The sequence below is a fragment of the Curcuma longa genome, chromosome 3 (genome assembly GCF_044706935.1).
Source record: "Curcuma longa cultivar G26 ecotype Majalengka, Jawa Barat chromosome 3, ITB_CL_G26_1.1, whole genome shotgun sequence".
In the NCBI taxonomy this organism is placed as follows: domain Eukaryota; kingdom Viridiplantae; phylum Streptophyta; class Magnoliopsida; order Zingiberales; family Zingiberaceae; genus Curcuma; species Curcuma longa.
The window spans coordinates 12,430,638-12,448,487 of NC_133863.1; the positions used below are offsets into that span (position 1 = coordinate 12,430,638).

Sequence of the window (17,850 nt, forward strand, 5' to 3'; positions counted from 1 at the left end):
AATTATTACATCAATGCTAAAATAGAAATATTTTTGCTTGAAAAATAAAATGGGATGTCATATATATACATATATATATATATATATAATAAGTATTCCTTCTCTCAGTGAACTAATGGGACATCAAAATAACAAGACATGCTACGTTCCTCCAAGTAACAAACACGAGACATCACAAATTTCCCCATGAATGCACTACTAATAGCCTTTAATATTCAAAAAGAAAAAAAAAGGTTACCATTATCGACAACACATATACTTTATGCAAAAGATACAAAAACTCACTGTAGTTCACATCTTAATGTACATCATCTTAACACCGTCAAACTGAATTCTATAAAATAACGTTTAAATTGTTTTTTTTTTCGTTTTTCCATTTGCTAAACCTGAATTGCTTTATCATTTTAATGTAAATTTCCGAAAGTGAAAGCCAGAGATTACAGGATACATGTTTGGAGAATGTGGGCATTGATCAAGCATATCGGCCTTTGGCATCAACCTTGTGGTGGTTATGGAGCTACGGCACATCCAAGTCTGGTTTGGTTGGGTATTCAAGTCCTTGCAGGGCTGGGATTCTTCTCCAATCCTCATGGGAGTAAGCAGGTATGAACCAGTATTTCTTGTCTGTTCCGAATACCTGTTGTCAGAAATAATCAGCCATATGATTGATAATTAGTGTAGTAAAACAGAAGTAACGAGCTGAGATTTGATGCATGATGAGCATGTGAAATACGATTTTAGGGTAGGTTTGGTTCTCGAAGTGGAATTGATAGGGAGTAAGTTATTATTGGAGAATGGAAAGCATGTGCTTGTAGTTTGGAAAAAGAACTAGATGGTTTGTTTTATTTCTTTAATCAATTTGGAATATGGTGAAAATAATATTAGAAAGAATAGCCTTCATAGTTCTAACCTGTTCAAAGTTCTTCTTGGGACCAAGATCATACTTCCATTTCGGAGTTGTTTTTTTCTCATATGCCTGATAAATTGAATGTTAGCCTCCATATACACAATATATGCAGAAATGACTTTCCATTCAAAATGATTCACTTACCTCGATAGTTGTGGTATTCTTCATCACTAAAGATATGTGCATGATCAGAAACCCCATAACACTTAATGCAAAAGCCAGATTCAACACTAGAAGAAGAAAAAAAAACCTTGTCAGCAGTCACAAAAGTTGAGAAATCAGAGTCAATTTTAAAACTAAAAATGAAAAGCTACTGTCTCAGGTGAAAGCGAGGCGGGCATACCAAATGTGAGAAAAGTAGTTGCAAGTGCAGCTGGCGTCCCAGGTATCTCCACATCTTGGAAGAATGCAAGGAAATGGGGAAAAAGAGAAAGTGTAACAAGAGATGTCTCTAAAAATGTGTAAAACTGCATCATCAATAAGAAGGAATTGCATGAGTGCACTGTAACATAAGAATATTGCATGATTGTGTATGCTAATTGCATTGTCATACTACAATCAATTACCTTCATAACAGGTACTACAATGAATTCATAAGAAGATGATGAAAATGGAAAAAAAATAAAGCATTAAGTCGATATGTGAACAAGTGACACCACTTACATTCTAGTTAGGATTCATGGAACAAGTGATAAGGTGTGACCTTTGGTGTTGAGGAATAACTTTTAAATTTGAGAAAGAATTTCTACGTATTTATCTAGATGAAATAGTATATAGAAAACCTGTAAATCTATGACTTACATCAGCAATTGTTCAATAAGAATAACAGATATCCGACCACAGTTGAAGAAGAAAAAGGAATGTAGAAACCTACCAGAAAAAGAAGAAAGAACTTATAGTTTAAAGCTCCAACGCAGTTTACAACCCACACACAATGGTGATCCATCTTAAGTACACATCTCCCACCTAACATAAGAATTAATATCAAACAATAGGGGCAGACATAAGTAAACCCATTATAGAATGATTCACTGGGCTTGACATATAACTAAACATAAGATCAATGGTCTTACAAACAGAACAGTGATGGCAGCGAGGCGGCTTCAACCGATTGCACTTCCTGCAGTATCTTATTGCCGGAGTTTCTGAGTCTGTAAGTCCTGGTTGTTCCATGCCAGTTAATAGAGCAGTTTCTCCAATCTCCTCATCTAGATTTGGCTTCCAATTTGGGGGCACATCACCTGGGTCGGTGAAAACGACTGAGAAATAGGTCCATAGCAGTAATCCCAACTGTGAAACCAAATATTTTAGTTAGGGAGGAAATACACCAGATACAAGTATCTAGATGGCATAAAAATGCAGTTTTTTTTCCCTTTCAACCTCCATCAGTTCACTTTTGTTAGTTCTAATTGCAACTTTCTTTTATTATGTTGTCGTCACTCTTGCATCCAGTTTTATTGACTTTTTTGAGGACTAGGGAACCTTTCTCTAAGAAATATATGCTAAGGCCGTTTTTGTTCCTAAATCAAAGTTATTTTTTGTTATCGTGCACATAGATAATGCTTCGTGAGCATAAAAACCAATAATTACGGACCAACTTCGACCTCGGAGGAGCTCCTAATCATACATACACAAACACGAAGAATTTCGAGGATTTCCAGCTAAAAACTAAAAATCGGCACAGTAAAGAAGCAGGGAGACGAATAGAGGAATACCAGGGCATGGAAGGGGACCAAGACGGCGAGAGCGATGACCGAATCGAGACCCCCAGCGACTAGGCCGGGTCCATAATGAGCGACGACGACAGCGTAGTAGCTGACCCCGACGATGGCGAGGACGAACAAGATCATTATCGAGCCGAGAGCCCGCAAGGCGGAACAGAACTTGAAGACGTTCCACGCCATGGCGAAGGCGGCCCCCGATCTCATCCCCCTCGCTGTCTCTTCCTCTCCGGCGAGAGAAGGAAGGATGGAGATCCGAAAGGCGGATCCCCTCTCCCTCTCCGGGGCGATTCCCTCCGCTTCCGCTTCAATTCAAGGATCCCATTGCTAGGGTTTCACCGCAAGCAAGGGATCGGGATCCAGCGGCGGTAAGGAGGAAGGAAGACGTCCATTTCGTCCGATTGTTTAGTAGGAGCAGAGAAACGTTAATTTTCTATTTTTCTTTTTGACCAAATAAAATAAAAAAAAAAGAAAAAAAGGGCAAACAAATAGTCTCCAAGACTAGTCGTTAGCCCAAGATTCCAATATATTTTTTAAAAAACACCTCAATACTTATGAAATCTGATGTGTAAACGTTGAAATTTACACTGCAATATTTATAATTTATAAAAAGAAGAAAGGAAAATAAATGATTCAGAATCATACCTGTAGTGTTATTAGGTCTCTATTTTTTTATTTTTAGAAGGATAAATTTAAAAATTGAAAAGAGAACATTTGTTATTATGTATTTGAAGAGATATCAGAAACTTTAGGGGAGTTCGAGAAAAGCTACTTTACCTCAAGGGCCATTATGAAAAATTGACCGGAAATCATATGATACGGATTTCCAAAAATACCCTCCCTTCCTCCACCTACATACTGCTTTGTCCTCGGTTATTTCCCTGCAATGGTGTGTATAAGTTCGTCATTTCGTTATCGGATAGCTTGCGGAAAATAGCGCCACCGTTGCTGACCACGACGATCCTTGCTCTTCGAGTTCTCCTGGTTGAAACTACGGCGAACTTTTTTCTCAGTCGCTTCCGCTCCATTTAACGCCGGCCATTGGAGATTCGACATCATACGCCAGTTTCTGCATCCGGATTAGGGTTGGAGCGCCGCGGTGCGTCGAAAAGATCTTTTTTTTCCGTCTTAGTTTCATGTTTTTTTGGCTTTGGATCCGGGCATCCTGCAAGTGATTTTGTTCTGATAACTTGGGTTATTTTCTTTTTTTTCTCTCTATAATATTCCCTTTTTGATTTAAGAGCAATCAGATTGAAGAAGGTATAGTTCGACGAGAAAAGATAACTCCTTTTTTATTTTTTGTGGTGGTGACGTTTGGTCTGCTCATTGACGACTTTGACACGTTATTTTTGTATAAAAATTAACATTCGTTTGCGTGAATAGAGTTTGAAGAAGATTTTTTTGACTAGATTCGTGGAGAAAAGGGAAATCCATTGCTGAGGATTGGGTCTGAATAGATCGAAGATTGGTGGTTTGCATCCGTGAGTTTTGTTTCGTACTCTGCCTTATTTTAACTTGAAGGTGGAGGTATGGCTTCGGCTGTTGTGAATATGACCACGGCAGCGCTTGATTGGGTAGCTGTGGCTTTCGATGCTCCCTTTGCTGGCGCAGTGGTCTTTGGGGTTCGTATAGATGGTATTTTTTTTTGCTCTTTGTGCGCTGTTAAATTGAAACTTTCTATGGTAGTTTAGTCGTGCCACTTTTTTTAAAACCGGACAAATTTATCTTGTGCTGGCTTTTTCTTGATTGGAGGACATCTTGTTGCTGAAGTGCTACTCATTGCTGTCATACTGTTCCAACTCACTAGAAAGAGTTATAAGCCTCCGAAGAAGCCACTTACTGAAAAGGTTCGTCTATTAATTGAAATTTCTCTTTTTTTAAGCCAATGCTCATCTTTTACTTCGCCTCAAGTCCACTGACTGTTCTAACTGTCACATGAAAATAAAATTCATCTTAACTGGTGTTTTCTGCAGGAAATAGATGATCTTTGTGAAGAATGGGTCCCCGAACCTCTTCATCCACCTATCACCAAGGAAATGAAAGTTGAGCCTCCAACTTTAGAAAGGTAGAGTGAATCTTTTAACTGTTTGATGTTTATTAAGTTCAGCAAAACTTGTATAACAAATTGATCTTTACTAATTGGAAAGTATGTGAGTTTGTGATCTGTATTAATACCTGTGAAAGTTGACTAGTTGACCAGTTATTCCCTAAGCATAAAGTGTTGGAATGATACCGATCTATACAATTATATTCTGAACAATACCTCTCATGTTTGAGCGTGCAGATTGAACTATATTAGACTAGCCAAAGCCTAACACATAGACTGACTCAACTTAAGGATGCATGATCGAGAGGACTTGAGCACAAAACCTCTCGCATGGATAACATGTGAAAACTAATTAGCAGAGCACTTTTTCCCAAATTTTAAGCATACAAAATGCATACATTTATTTTGAGTCTTTGGGCAATTCTAGAATGTAGATAAACTCTAGGTTTATTATTTAATATGTTATGGAGAGTAAAAAACTTCATGAAACTTTGTACTTTTATGTTTATTGCTTGATTTAGTTTTGTTATTTCTGTTATGCCTATGCTTTTTAACTGTTATAGAACTCATATTGGTCATTGATGTGCTTTAAAAGTTGTCATATACCTCTTAAGAAAATTAAAGTAGCTAGCAGGGTATTAATTTAGAAAATATTAATTTCTACAAAGTTGATAGAGATTGTAGGACGAATTGAAATGTTATTGAATAAAACAAATGTCATCTTTATCTTTGCTATTTCATTCTGGAAGTATCTACCAGCTTTGAAAACTATTAAAAACCATTCAATTGTTTTGTTACCCTTGTCGAGATAAATATTTATATGTGAGAAATTGTCATATATGCGCACATCTTTTCCTACCAACAAAGAAGTATTTGCTGCAGTGCTGCAGGACCACATACAATAATTGAAGGAAAGGAAGTTGTGAACTTCAGTTCAGCTAATTATCTAGGATTGATAGGAAATGAAAAAATAATTGTGAGAATCCAATCTTAATTTTCCTTCATGTCATTTATTCTTATTATTTCTCAGAAATATGTCGTAATGAATAACAAGTTTCTGTTTCAGGATTCATGTGTTGCTTCCTTAGAGAAATATGGTGTCGGTTCTTGTAGTTCTCGTTGCTTCTATGGAACAACTAGTCAGTTTTTTTCTCTTATTAATAGTTATATACTGTTGATTATCTTGTTCTCACTTTTTTAGCCTTTGTTATTCGTCTCATCCTTCAGAACTATACTAAAGCAAAAGTTTTGATATAACAAATTGTGCCATTGTAGATGACCACCTTGATTGCGAGACAAGAATCGCAAAGTTCATGGCACCCCAGATTCAATCCTATACTCATATGGCATCTCAGCCATTTTCAGTGTTATACCGGCATTTTGTAAGAAGGGAGACATCATTGTTGCGTAAGCTAATTTCATATACAATCCTGGTAGACTTCAAGGTTTTTTTTTTTTTTTTTTTTTGTAGTATACTGCTCCTACTTTAAAAATGCAACATTTGTATATTTGAAGGTTTGGGCTACTTTCTATTCTTGGCAAATGGGGAAAATATGTGCTGCTTCTGAATAACTTACTTGACCTGAAATTGTTATTTTCTTAGCAGATAGCAAGTGGCAATAATGATCTTATTGCCGTAGAAGTTTTATCTCATCTATTGTTTTGAATTTTGACTACATTAAGTGATCGAAATCCAAATGTTGGTGACTGAAAATCTGTCATGGATGCTTATAAATAGGTCAATAAATCATTGTTATTCCAATTTTCAGTTACTGAAATCTTGATTAATAACATGGGTTCCATGTTAAAGGCTGCATTCTATCGCTAGATTTCTTAGTTGAGTGCCTTGTGCTTGGGATGCATTTCCAAGGTAAAGAACATAATAACTCTCGAGTCATGAACCCTATAATTTCCTTAGGTTCAGAATCTTCTTGTTGTTTTAGTCTAATTGAGTTATATGTTAATATTACATAAGCAGGTGTACCAGACTCATTCACTTAATTCGTGCCATAAAAACCTTCTTATGTTTCTCTTGGCCTTTCAGAGATGAAGGTGTTCACTGGGGTGTGCAAAATGGTCTTTATCTCTCCAGAAGTACTGTTGTTTACTTCAAGCACAATGATATGGCATCACTTGAGAGCACTCTGGAGAAATTGACTCATGGTAATAAGCAAGCAGAAAAGGTCAGACGCTATATTGTTGTGGAAGCATTGTACCAGGTATTCATGACAAATTTTCATCAAGATCCTTGCCCTGCTCTGATTCATCTAGTCAACAGTGACTCAATTCCATGCAACTATTACCCCAATTTAGAGCTACTTTTGCTGTAGATGATTCATTTGTCTTATAATCCAAATCACCTGTCTTACAATCCACATACATCCGAAAACACAAAGTGCACTGTATTTTATAGTTTTTATTTTTGATGTCTAAGAGATTGTTGTGGTTATGGATAAAACCAGAATTCTGGTCAAATTGCTCCATTGAATAGTATCGTGAGGCTAAAGGAGAAGTACCACTTTCGGGTAATATTGGAAGAAAGCCATTCCTTTGGTGTACTTGGAAACACTGGCCGAGGTCTCACTGAGCATTATGGAGTTTCAGTATGTCTACCAGTACTTGTTTTCTTCACATCCTGCATGTTTGTTCGATGTGGTTTCTAAATGGTTGATTTTGCAGATTGAGAAGATTGATGTGATAACTGCTGGTATGGGAAATTCATTGGCAACTGATGGGGGCTTTTGCACTGGAAGTGCCAGAGTAGTTGATCACCAAGTAGGAAAATGTTGCTTCTGCTAATGGCAATTGCACAATCACCTGTCTTTCCTTTTCATTGGTTTTTGGAATTTTGTTTCTGCAGCGATTGAATGGCTCTGGGTATGTGTTCAGTGCAGCTTTACCACCATATCTTGCAAATGCTGGCATTGCTGCAGTGAATTACTTGGAGGATAATCCATCAGTCCTCGCGGCATTGAGGCGTAACATTTCTCTAGTATGGGAAGGTGAGTTCTTTCTCCTAAGTTGTTTCTGCCAACTCATATGGTACATTCCAGTCCTAACTGATACCAAACTAGGACAACCTGCAGTGTAATATCATGCTCACTGCTGACCATGGAATTCATGTTTGTAGTAGTGAATTGTATATGTTTACTGAACATCACTTGTGTTCATGCGATCGCCATATTCACAGGTTCACTTTTCTGATTGAATAGCTGTAAGTTCTAGTTTGTTTCTTCTCAGGAAAAGATTTGCAATCTTTGCCATTGCTTCTTGATACATAGGATCCTAGTTTTTAGTGAATTTGTCTACATCTTTGCATCAAAGGTGGCTAGTAGATTTTATAGTGAGACGAGTTAAACAACTAAAAAGCATAAGAGATGGAGATGGAGATGGAAACTCTAGTTCATGTAAGAAAAAAAAAGTGGATTTAAATGACTAATACATTAGTAATGATAATCTTACATAAAATTAAATGGAAGGATAAGATCCATTTGAACTACTCAAACAATTGTGACAAACATAACTTGAGGATAGTTTCTGCATGATTTTTATCTGTAGAATGTAAAATATTCCCTACTTTTCTAGAAATTTGACCATCTGAGAGTGCAGGTTTGTCAGATGTACCAGGATTGACAATTGCAAGTGATCCATTGTCTCCTATTGTCATCCTAAAACTGAAAAATTCAACAGGATCCTCGAAAAGTGACTTGGAACTCCTTAATAAGATTGCCGAGAGGGTCAGTTACTGAATGATCTTAACTAGATACCAAACAAACTGTGCATTTCTCTGTAATAACATGCCTGGCTTGGACCAGGTACTGATGGAGGATTCTGTTTTCATTGTGAGCACGAAAAGGTCGGTTCTCGATAAATGCTGCCTTCCGGTGGGCATACGTTTGTTCATCTCCGCAGGCCACACTGAATCTGACATCAAGAAAGTTTCCAAGTCGTTGAGAAGAGTAGCATGTGAAAATTTGCCAGACATGGTTTGAATGAAATCTTTGAACTTGAACAGTTCGGCTTTTCAATGGAGAAGTGCATGATTTATACTTTTCAAAAATATTATAAATGTAATAGTAAATGGATGCCATTATGCCATTATGTGTAACTCTTGGTGCATTATATTCTAGCATTAATATGAGAAATTTAATTTCATATTAATACTCATTAATTTTTGTTCTTGTATTAGTCCTATAAATAGGACATGTATGAAGCATTGTTGAGATGTACCATTGAGACAAGCAATAAGAATTTCTCTCCTTTGCTCTCTATTAGTCTTTGTCTTGTTCGTTTATAACACGTTATCAGCACGAAGCTCTCGTTTCCGAAGCAAAGGTCAAGGCTCCCTCCTCGTCCGTGATAGCCAAGTTTCATGCCTCATTTGTGAAAGTCAAGTCCATCGAGGTTGACAACGGTATTCTTGAAAACTTTCAATCTTGTTCATTTTTATCTCATCATTTAGTTTCTATTATAGTCATCATGTCGAACCTCACGAAATTGGAGTTCACGGCCCTTGACATCACTGGAAAGAATTACCTTTCATGGATTCTAGATGCTGAAATTCATCTTGCCGCTAATGGTCTTGGAAATACCATCAAAAATCAAAACACCACATCTGACCAAGATAAGGCCAAAGCAATGATTTTCCTTCGTCGTCATCTTCACGAAGGTTTAAAAATTGAATATCTCACCGTGAAAGATCCATTGGTCCTATGGAACAATTTAAAAGAAAGGTATGATCATTTGAAAACGATCATTCTTCCAAAAGCTCAATTTGAATGGCTACATTTGCGCCTTCAAGATTTCAAATCGGTGAGTGAATATAATTCGGCATTATTTCGGATTACTTCTCAACTCAAATTATGTGGAGAAACTATTACTGATGGAGATATGTTAGAGAAAACATTCTCCACTTTTCATGCATCGAATGTGCTCCTGCAGCAGCAGTATCGTGCAAAAGGATTTGAGAAGTATTCTGAATTGATTTCATGTCTATTATTGGCCGAACAAAATAATGAACTTTTGTTGAAGAATCATGAAGCTCGTCCAACCGGATCGACTCCATTCCCTGAAGTGAATGTGACATCATCTAATTATGAAGGACAACATCGTGGTCGTGACCGTCGTGCCCGTGGAAATGGACGTGGACGTGGGTATGGTCGTGGACGTGGTGGTGGTGGTGGACACTATTTTCGCAATAATTCCCCCCAATATATGGAGAAAGGGAAGAACAACAAAGAGATGTATGATGATAAAAAGGATCAAATCAATAAGACCATAGAGAACAAATGCTATCGTTGCGGCATGAAGGGTCATTGGTCACGTACCTGTCGTACGCCAAAGCATTTTATCGATCTTTATCAAGCATCGTTAAAAGGAAAAGGGACCATCGAGACCAACTTTGTTTCCAATGACAGAAAAATGATAATGGAGACCAACTCGACTTCGGCTTCCGGTGATGATAAAATAACTTTTGGTATTGATGATTTCTCCCAATTTGATGAAGCCGATTTTCTTGTCGAGCATGAAAATAACAATGATGTCATTTGATATTTATGTTTTCTTTATAATGTTTAATGAAATTCCATGATTACATAGTTCTTATTTATATTTTCGCATATTTTGAGTAATTAATTTTATTAATCAAGTTCATTCAAATACTTAAAATAATTTTAATAATATCATGAACTCCCTCTTGATAAGAAAGATGTACCTTAACCACCAACTCGATATTTAGTTTGATGTTGTGTTTGTATTGTTCATGTTTATTTTTATCTTAATATTTTATTTTATTTTATCTCATGAAGAAAATGGAGGTTCCCGGAAGCGAATACTCGACGAATGAAAAATGTAGTTGTCTCGTAGACAGTGCCTCAACACATACCATTTTGAAAAGCAAGAAATTTTTTACCTTCTTGGTGATGAATGAAACATGCGTGAATACAATATCAGGTAGTTCCAAAATTATTGAAGGCTCCGGAAGAGCAAATATTATATTACCCAGAGGAACAAATATTTATATTGATAATGCATTGTATTCGTCCAAGTCTCAAAGAAATTTATTGAGTTTTAAAGATATCCGCAGAAATGGATATCACATTGAGACTTCAAATGAAGGCAATAAAGAATTTTTATCTATCACAAGTATCATCTTGGGTAAAAAATGTTTCTTAGAAAAATTACCCGCAGTTTCCTCTGGACTATATTTCACAAACATAAGTGTTGGCGAAGTACATGTCGTTACAAACCAGAAGTTTGTCGATCAACATAGTTTTATTACATGGCATGATAGATTGGGACATCCTGGAGCTATTATGATGCGAAGAATAATTAATCATTCATGTGGGCATTCACTGAAAAACCAGAAGATTTTTCTACCCAATGAATTTTCTTGTGCTGCTTGTTCACAAGGGAAGTTAATAATAAGGCCATCACCATCTAAAATCAGGGCTGAACCCTTGAAATTTCTTGAAAGAATACAAGGTGATATATGTGGGCCTATTCATCCACCATGTGGACCATTCAGATATTTTATGGTCTTAATTGACGCATCAACAAGATGGTCACATGTGTGTTTATTATCAACTCGTAATCAAGCATTTGCAAGATTGCTTGCGCAAATTATCAAATTACGAGCTCACTTCCCGGATTATTCAATTAAATCTATTCGTCTTGATAATGCTGGAGAATTTACTTCCCAAGCTTTTAATAATTATTGTATGTCAATTGGGATAAGTGTTGAACATCCAGTAGCACATGTTCACACACAAAATGGTCTTGCAGAGTCATTGATAAAACGTCTTCAACTAATTGCAAGACCGTTGCTTATGAAAACGAAACTTCCGATACAAGCTTGGGGACATGCTATTTTACACGCGGCAGCATTAATTCGTATCAGACCTACACATTATAATGAGGTCTCCCCTTTGGAAATGGTTTATGGTCAGGAACCAAATATTTCCCATCTTAGAATTTTTGGCTGTGCGGTATATGTGCCAATTGCTCCACCACAACGCACAAAGATGGGACCCCAAAGGAGATTGGGGATATATGTTGGATATGAATCACCGTCTATAATTAAATATCTTGAGCCATTGACGGGTGATTTATTCACGGCACGGTTTGCCGATTGTCATTTTGATGAAATGATATTTCCAACATTAAAAGGGGAAAATAAGCAGTTGGAAAAAGAAATAAACTGGCGTGAGTTATCATTAGCTCATTATGATCCTCGTACAAAGCAATCTGAACTCGAAGTTCAGAAAATTATTCACTTGCAAAATTTAGCAAATCAATTGCCAGATGTTTTTACTGACCCTAAGAAAGTTACGAAGTCTTATATTCCAGCTGCAAATGCTCCAATTAGAATTGATGTTCCTGAAGGGCAACCCATTATTGCTAACGAGCCTAATGTGCAAGTGAAGCGTGGTAGACCAGTCGGTTCCAAAGATAAAAATCCTCGAAAAAGAAAGGAAGTAAAGGCTCAAATTGAGGAAACAATTACTCCAGAAGAGCATCCAGTCATTGAGAAAATGATTAAAGAAGAATCACAGGTACCTGAAAATGAAGAGATCTCTATAAACTATGTTTTGACTGGGAAAAGATGGAATCGAGATGAAATCGACGTCGATGAAAATTTTGCATATGCTATAGCATGCGATATTGTTAATGAAGACGAGGATCTTGAACCAAAGTCTGTAGAAGAATGCAGACGGAGAAATGATTGGCCAAAATGGAAAGATGCGATTGAAGCTGAATTAAAATCGCTCGCAAAGCATAAAGTTTTTGGACCTGTCGTCCGTACCCCTGAAGGTGTTAAACCGATCGGTTATAAATGGGTATTTGTAAGAAAAAGAAATGAGAAAAATGAAATTGTCAGATATAAGGCACGTCTTGTAGCCCAGGGATTCTCGCAGAGACCTGGTATTGATTATGAGGAGACATATTCTCCTGTGGTGGATGCAACAACATTTAGATTTCTGATAAGTTTATCAATCCACGAGAAATTGCAGATGAGATTGATGGATGTCGTTACGGCATATTTATATGGCTCTCTTGAGAACAACATATACATAAAACTCCCTGAAGGATTTAAAATGCCAGAAGCATGTAATTCAGATCGTCGAGACCTTTACTCGGTTAAATTATGTAGATCTCTATACGGATTGAAACAATCTGGACGTATGTGGTATAAACGTCTCAGTGAATATTTGTTAAAGAATGGATTTCAAAATGATCCAATATGTTCATGTGTGTTTATTAAGAGATCTGGATCACAATTTGTAATAATTGCAATTTATGTAGACGATCTGAATATTATTGGATCAACAGATGAACTATCTGAAACAGTTGATTATCTCAAGAAAGAATTTGAGATGAAAGATCTCGGGAAAACAAAATTATGTCTTGGCTTGCAAATTGAGCATTTAGAGAATGGAATTTTTGTCCACCAATCTGCTTATATATCAAGAGTGTTAAAGAGATTTTTTATGGATAAAGCACATCCCTTGAGTTGTCCAATGATCGTGAGATCGCTTGATGTAAATAAAGATCCATTTCGACCTCGTATGAATGATGAAGAACTACTTGGTCCTGAAGTACCATATCTTAGTGCTATTGGAGCGCTAATGTATCTGGCTAGTCATACTAGACCTGATATATCATTTGCAGTAAATTTATTAGCGAGATATAGTTCTTCACCAACAAAGAGACATTGGAATGGAGTTAAGCATATTTTTCGGTACCTTCAAGGTACTATGGACATGGGATTATATTATCCATATGTACGTGAAGCTAAATTGATTGGATACGCAGATGCAGGATATTTATCTGATCCTCATAATGGTAGATCTCAAACGGGTTATGTATTCACATATGGTGGTACAGCTATATCTTGGAGATCTATGAAACAAACAATTACCGCCACATCTTCAAATCATTCCGAGATCATAGCAATTCATGAAGCAAGTCGAGAATGTGTATGGTTGAGATCAATTATACATCACATTCGAGAGTCATGTGGTTTATCCGTGAATAAGAATTCTCCAACAATTTTATATGAGGATAATGCTGCTTGCATTGCACAATTAAAGGGAGGATATATTAAAGGCGATAGAACGAAACACATATCACCAAAATTCTTTTTCACTCATGATCTCCAGAAAAAAGGTGATATTGATGTTCATCAAATTCGTTCATCAGATAATCTAGCAGATCTATTTACAAAAGCATTGCCTACTACGACCTTTAAAAGGTTAGTGTATAAAATTGGCATGCGGAGACTCGAAAGTTTAAAGTGATGTTACAAAGAGGGGGAGTTTACATACTGCACTCTTTTTTCCTTCACCATGGTTTTTCCCACTGGGTTTTCCTGGTAAGGTTTTTAATGAGACAGTATATAAATGGCATCCAAGGGGGAGTATTATAAATGTAATAGTAAATGGATGCCATTATGCCATTATGTGTAACTCTTGGTGCATTATATTCTAGCATTAATATGAGAAATTTAATTTCATATTAATACTCATTAATTTTTGTTCTTGTATTAGTCCTATAAATAGGACATGTATGAAGCATTGTTGAGATGCACCATTGAGACAAGCAATAAGAATTTCTCTCCTTTGCTCTCTATTAGTCTTTGTCTTGTTCGTTTATAACAAAAAACATCTTTTTTTTAACACCCGTATTTTTCTCACTTAAGATTATTGGTTAGATTTAAAATATTTCATAAAGAGATAAGAGTTAATTATAAATTGTAACGCCCGAAAAATCTCAAAAATAATTTTAGAAATATTCATTGTAACACCTGTATTTTCCACACTTAAGGTTTTGAATATGATAAATTTTATATTTACTTAGTTCGTGATAAAAGGGGGTTTTAAAGGGAATGAGAAGATTCATCTCGTAAAGACGAATTAAACAAAATTGGTTTAGGTAAAATCAGAAACCGTTTGGTTAGTGAACCAAACGAACCAAGATTGAACCAAACTGAACCAAGTTGGTTTGGTTCATACTGGAAGAGGTTTTGATAAAATAAAAATAGGTAAAAAGATTCGTCTTGCAAAGACGAATCCGACAAGACCAATTTTGATCAATTCGGAGGTCGTTTGATGGCCGAACCAAGCGAACCAAAATTGAATCCGGTTCGCTACAGTAAGGGATTAGGTTTTAATTAGGTTTATTCCAAATAAAAAGGAACTGAATTTTAATTATAGGCAAGATTAGGTCTTGGAATTACTTAAGTCTGAGGCGGGATTTCCCCAAAAAAAAATTAGTTTAGAATATCCCGAAAATTAGTTTAGAATATCCCAAAAATTAGTTTAGAAATATTCTATGATTTTTCTAGAATTTTAAAATATTTTTTTAGAATTTTTGGATTAGCGAAAATAGCAAAAATAAATAGAAAGAAAGTGTCCGAGGCGAGATTTGAACCCGTAAAATATAGGAATCTGTAACTCTTAAAATATCTCCAATAACCAAAAAGCCAACAGATCTGTTCCGAAAAAGAAGGAACCGAATTTTATTTATCGGCGAGTTAGGTTTAGGAATCACTTAATATAAATAGGAGGCTTAGGAAAGGGTTTTGATTATCTTCGAAAACTCTTCCCTCACCTCTCGCCCAGAACGCCGTCGCCCTCTTTTCTCCTCCCTCTCAGCGCCCCAAACCCGAAGAACGAGGAGTCCGTCCCCTAGGATTACAAGGAAGGATTCCGGAGAACTTCTACAAAGACGCTCCTCTCTGCGACAAGAACGCGTAGATATAGGAAGATCGCCGAGAAGATCTTCTTCTCTAATGGAAGAATTATAAGGAAATTAGCGCAGAAGGTAAGTACATCTCTCACCTGCAGTATGAGTAGTTCCGTTGTTTTTCGTATTTTTCCATAAACATGATTTTGTTAAAGCATATGCATGATTTTGTTAAAGCTTATGTAAATAGTAGAATTGCATGATATAAGAAGTAAGATATTGTAATATGAAAGAAAGTACTTTATTTTGATGTTGACAAGTACCGGACCGTGAGGTGTCCAAGAGATGGGCTCCATAAGTTGCCCCTAGGCCGCGAGGTGCCTAGTACGCTCTAATCGGCTTCGGTGGCTAGCTACCCCGGACCGGTTAGGGATGCGCGCATTGGTACTTTGTCAGGGCCCAAATGATGGATGTTTAATATGTTTAATTATTATGAAATAGTATGTTTTGAAAATCCCCTCACATGTTTAAATATGAACATTCATGTTGCATAAATCAGTTATTACGAAGTTTTCTATGGTTTTTGTGAGTTAGATGATGTACTTACTAAGCGTTGCTTATAGTTTGCATTCCTCATATTACAGATAAATGAAAGGAAAAGTTATAGGAAAGAGGAGGCAGCTGAAGAAGTGTTTGATGTGTGGTGTCGGCGGAACCGCGGAATAAGATCAAAAATTATATAAATGTTTATTTTATGTCCAAGAATTTATATTTATTTCTTTTGCTTCCGCATGCTAAACAGAAAAAGAAAAGTTTATTTGAGTTATTTTATTTAATGAGTAAAAGTTAAGGAAAGTTTAAGTACGTAATGTCTCCCTATGAGTATAAGAAAGAGGGGGGCGTTACAATCTAACACGGTCAACTAGGTTAATTGATTCATGAACTACACTTAGTTGCACTCATTGACATAATCCAATTGATAGGTAAGTGATAGATTGTTATATAAAATTATAAATTGAATCTACAGGGGAATAAATTTTTTGAAAATAAAATTTCTTCATCATTCTGATTTACCTCCTTTTAAATTATTATAAGACCTATATTAAAGAGTACTTGATGTGAACTTTTATCATCTTTTATCACGTGAAACATAGTTAGTTCACTCACTACTCAACCAACCTTATCATCATTTGTCAGTTATACAATTTTTTTGGGATATAAAAATATTAATTTTCAGGAAATTAAATAGTGCAAGCATGTTTTTATAATGGAGCAGAAATTAAACTCATCCAGTAGAACTTACTGCACCAAATTCATTATTAAAAAAAAAGTTAATTTTAACCAAACCACTGTAAATAAGTCAAATTCAGCAGAGAAATAACTATCAAATCATTAAAAAAAGTATTTTTTTTAGTAATTTTCAAAATAAAAACAATAAATAAATAAATAAAATGGAGGCCTTCACCTGGAAAATTGGCATTTTTAAAGTATGACACACATTGTAAGAAAGAAGGTAATTTTTTTTTCCAAGTGAGTATTATGATTTTCTACTGTCCAAAAAAGTATTTATTCCTCTGACACAATTTGGACGATATGCTTGAAGATCTAGCAGCTGATTGGGGTGTACAATGTAGCTTGCTTCCCCATTTCGTTTACGTCCAAAAAGGACAACAGAGACAGTGCCGACATTGGATTATTGCGAATACAGACAATAAAATAATTACACAACGTTTAAAAAAAAAAACAATCAAAGTTTTTATATATAAAAAAATTAAGATTTAAAATTTTAAGCTGACATCGACTTTTAGGAGTTTAGTGAGTTTGAGTTTTACCAATTTTTAAAAAGATTTAATCATTAAACTATGTATTTTTAACATCTAAGAGTCAATAACCAGTCAAAAGCATCCCTATTTTTTAAATCATGAGGTCTTATTTTTATACTTTCTATTATTATCTGTCTTTTAAATTCTGAATCGATTGAATACATTGTAACAGTTATAAAATCATAGTTGTTATAATGTATACTTAATCTATTTAAAAATATTTATATTATAATAATTATAATTTTATAGTTACTGATTTAAAATTTAGATGAAAATATAGATAAATAATAATAATAAAAACAATATATTAGAGGATAGTTAGTTAATTATATTATAGATAGATTATTAATGGACATGTCTTTTTAATAAAAAAATTAAAATGGGACTAGCCGCTCAACATTGGAAAAAAATAGCCTTTTTTATTTTTACCATATAATTAATTAGCTGCCCAGCGATTTGAATACTGCCGACAAAATTGTCAAGCTGTATAGTGGGCCCAACTGTAAGAGGACCAATCTGCTATTGCCACGTATGCATCGCAGGCTCATATTTTCCTCATGTTTTTTTTAATGCAGCAATTGATTAATACAGAGAGATATATAAAGCAATATTAGTGAGTAAATTAATTAATGACTTTAGAAGAAGATGATGCGATCACAACACTTC

General features: G+C 35.5%; 2 protein-coding genes and 1 pseudogene across 2 annotated transcripts; 2 read left to right on the forward strand and 1 right to left on the reverse strand.

Annotated features, from left to right (window-relative positions):
• Positions 1 to 259: 259 nt before the first annotated feature.
• Positions 260 to 3,029, reverse strand: LOC141824175 (putative protein S-acyltransferase 14). The gene is made up of 7 exons (XM_074711419.1): positions 2,623 to 3,029; positions 1,981 to 2,197; positions 1,782 to 1,873; positions 1,251 to 1,374; positions 1,052 to 1,137; positions 911 to 976; positions 260 to 637 (listed from the first exon to the last, which is right to left on the reverse strand). Exons 1-7 carry the CDS (start codon positions 2,833 to 2,835, stop codon positions 518 to 520), a joined length of 918 nt encoding a protein of 305 aa, XP_074567520.1. The 5' UTR covers positions 2,836 to 3,029; the 3' UTR covers positions 260 to 517.
• Positions 3,030 to 3,614: 585 nt separating this feature from the next.
• On the forward strand, positions 3,615 to 8,732 carry LOC141824312 (long chain base biosynthesis protein 1b-like; annotated as a pseudogene).
• A 422-nt stretch (positions 8,733 to 9,154) lies between these two features.
• On the forward strand, positions 9,155 to 10,225 carry LOC141823719 (uncharacterized). Its single transcript, XM_074710976.1, has one exon. The coding sequence runs from the start codon at positions 9,155 to 9,157 to the stop codon at positions 10,223 to 10,225; it is 1,071 nt and encodes a 356-aa protein (XP_074567077.1).
• Positions 10,226 to 17,850: the final 7,625 nt, after the last annotated feature.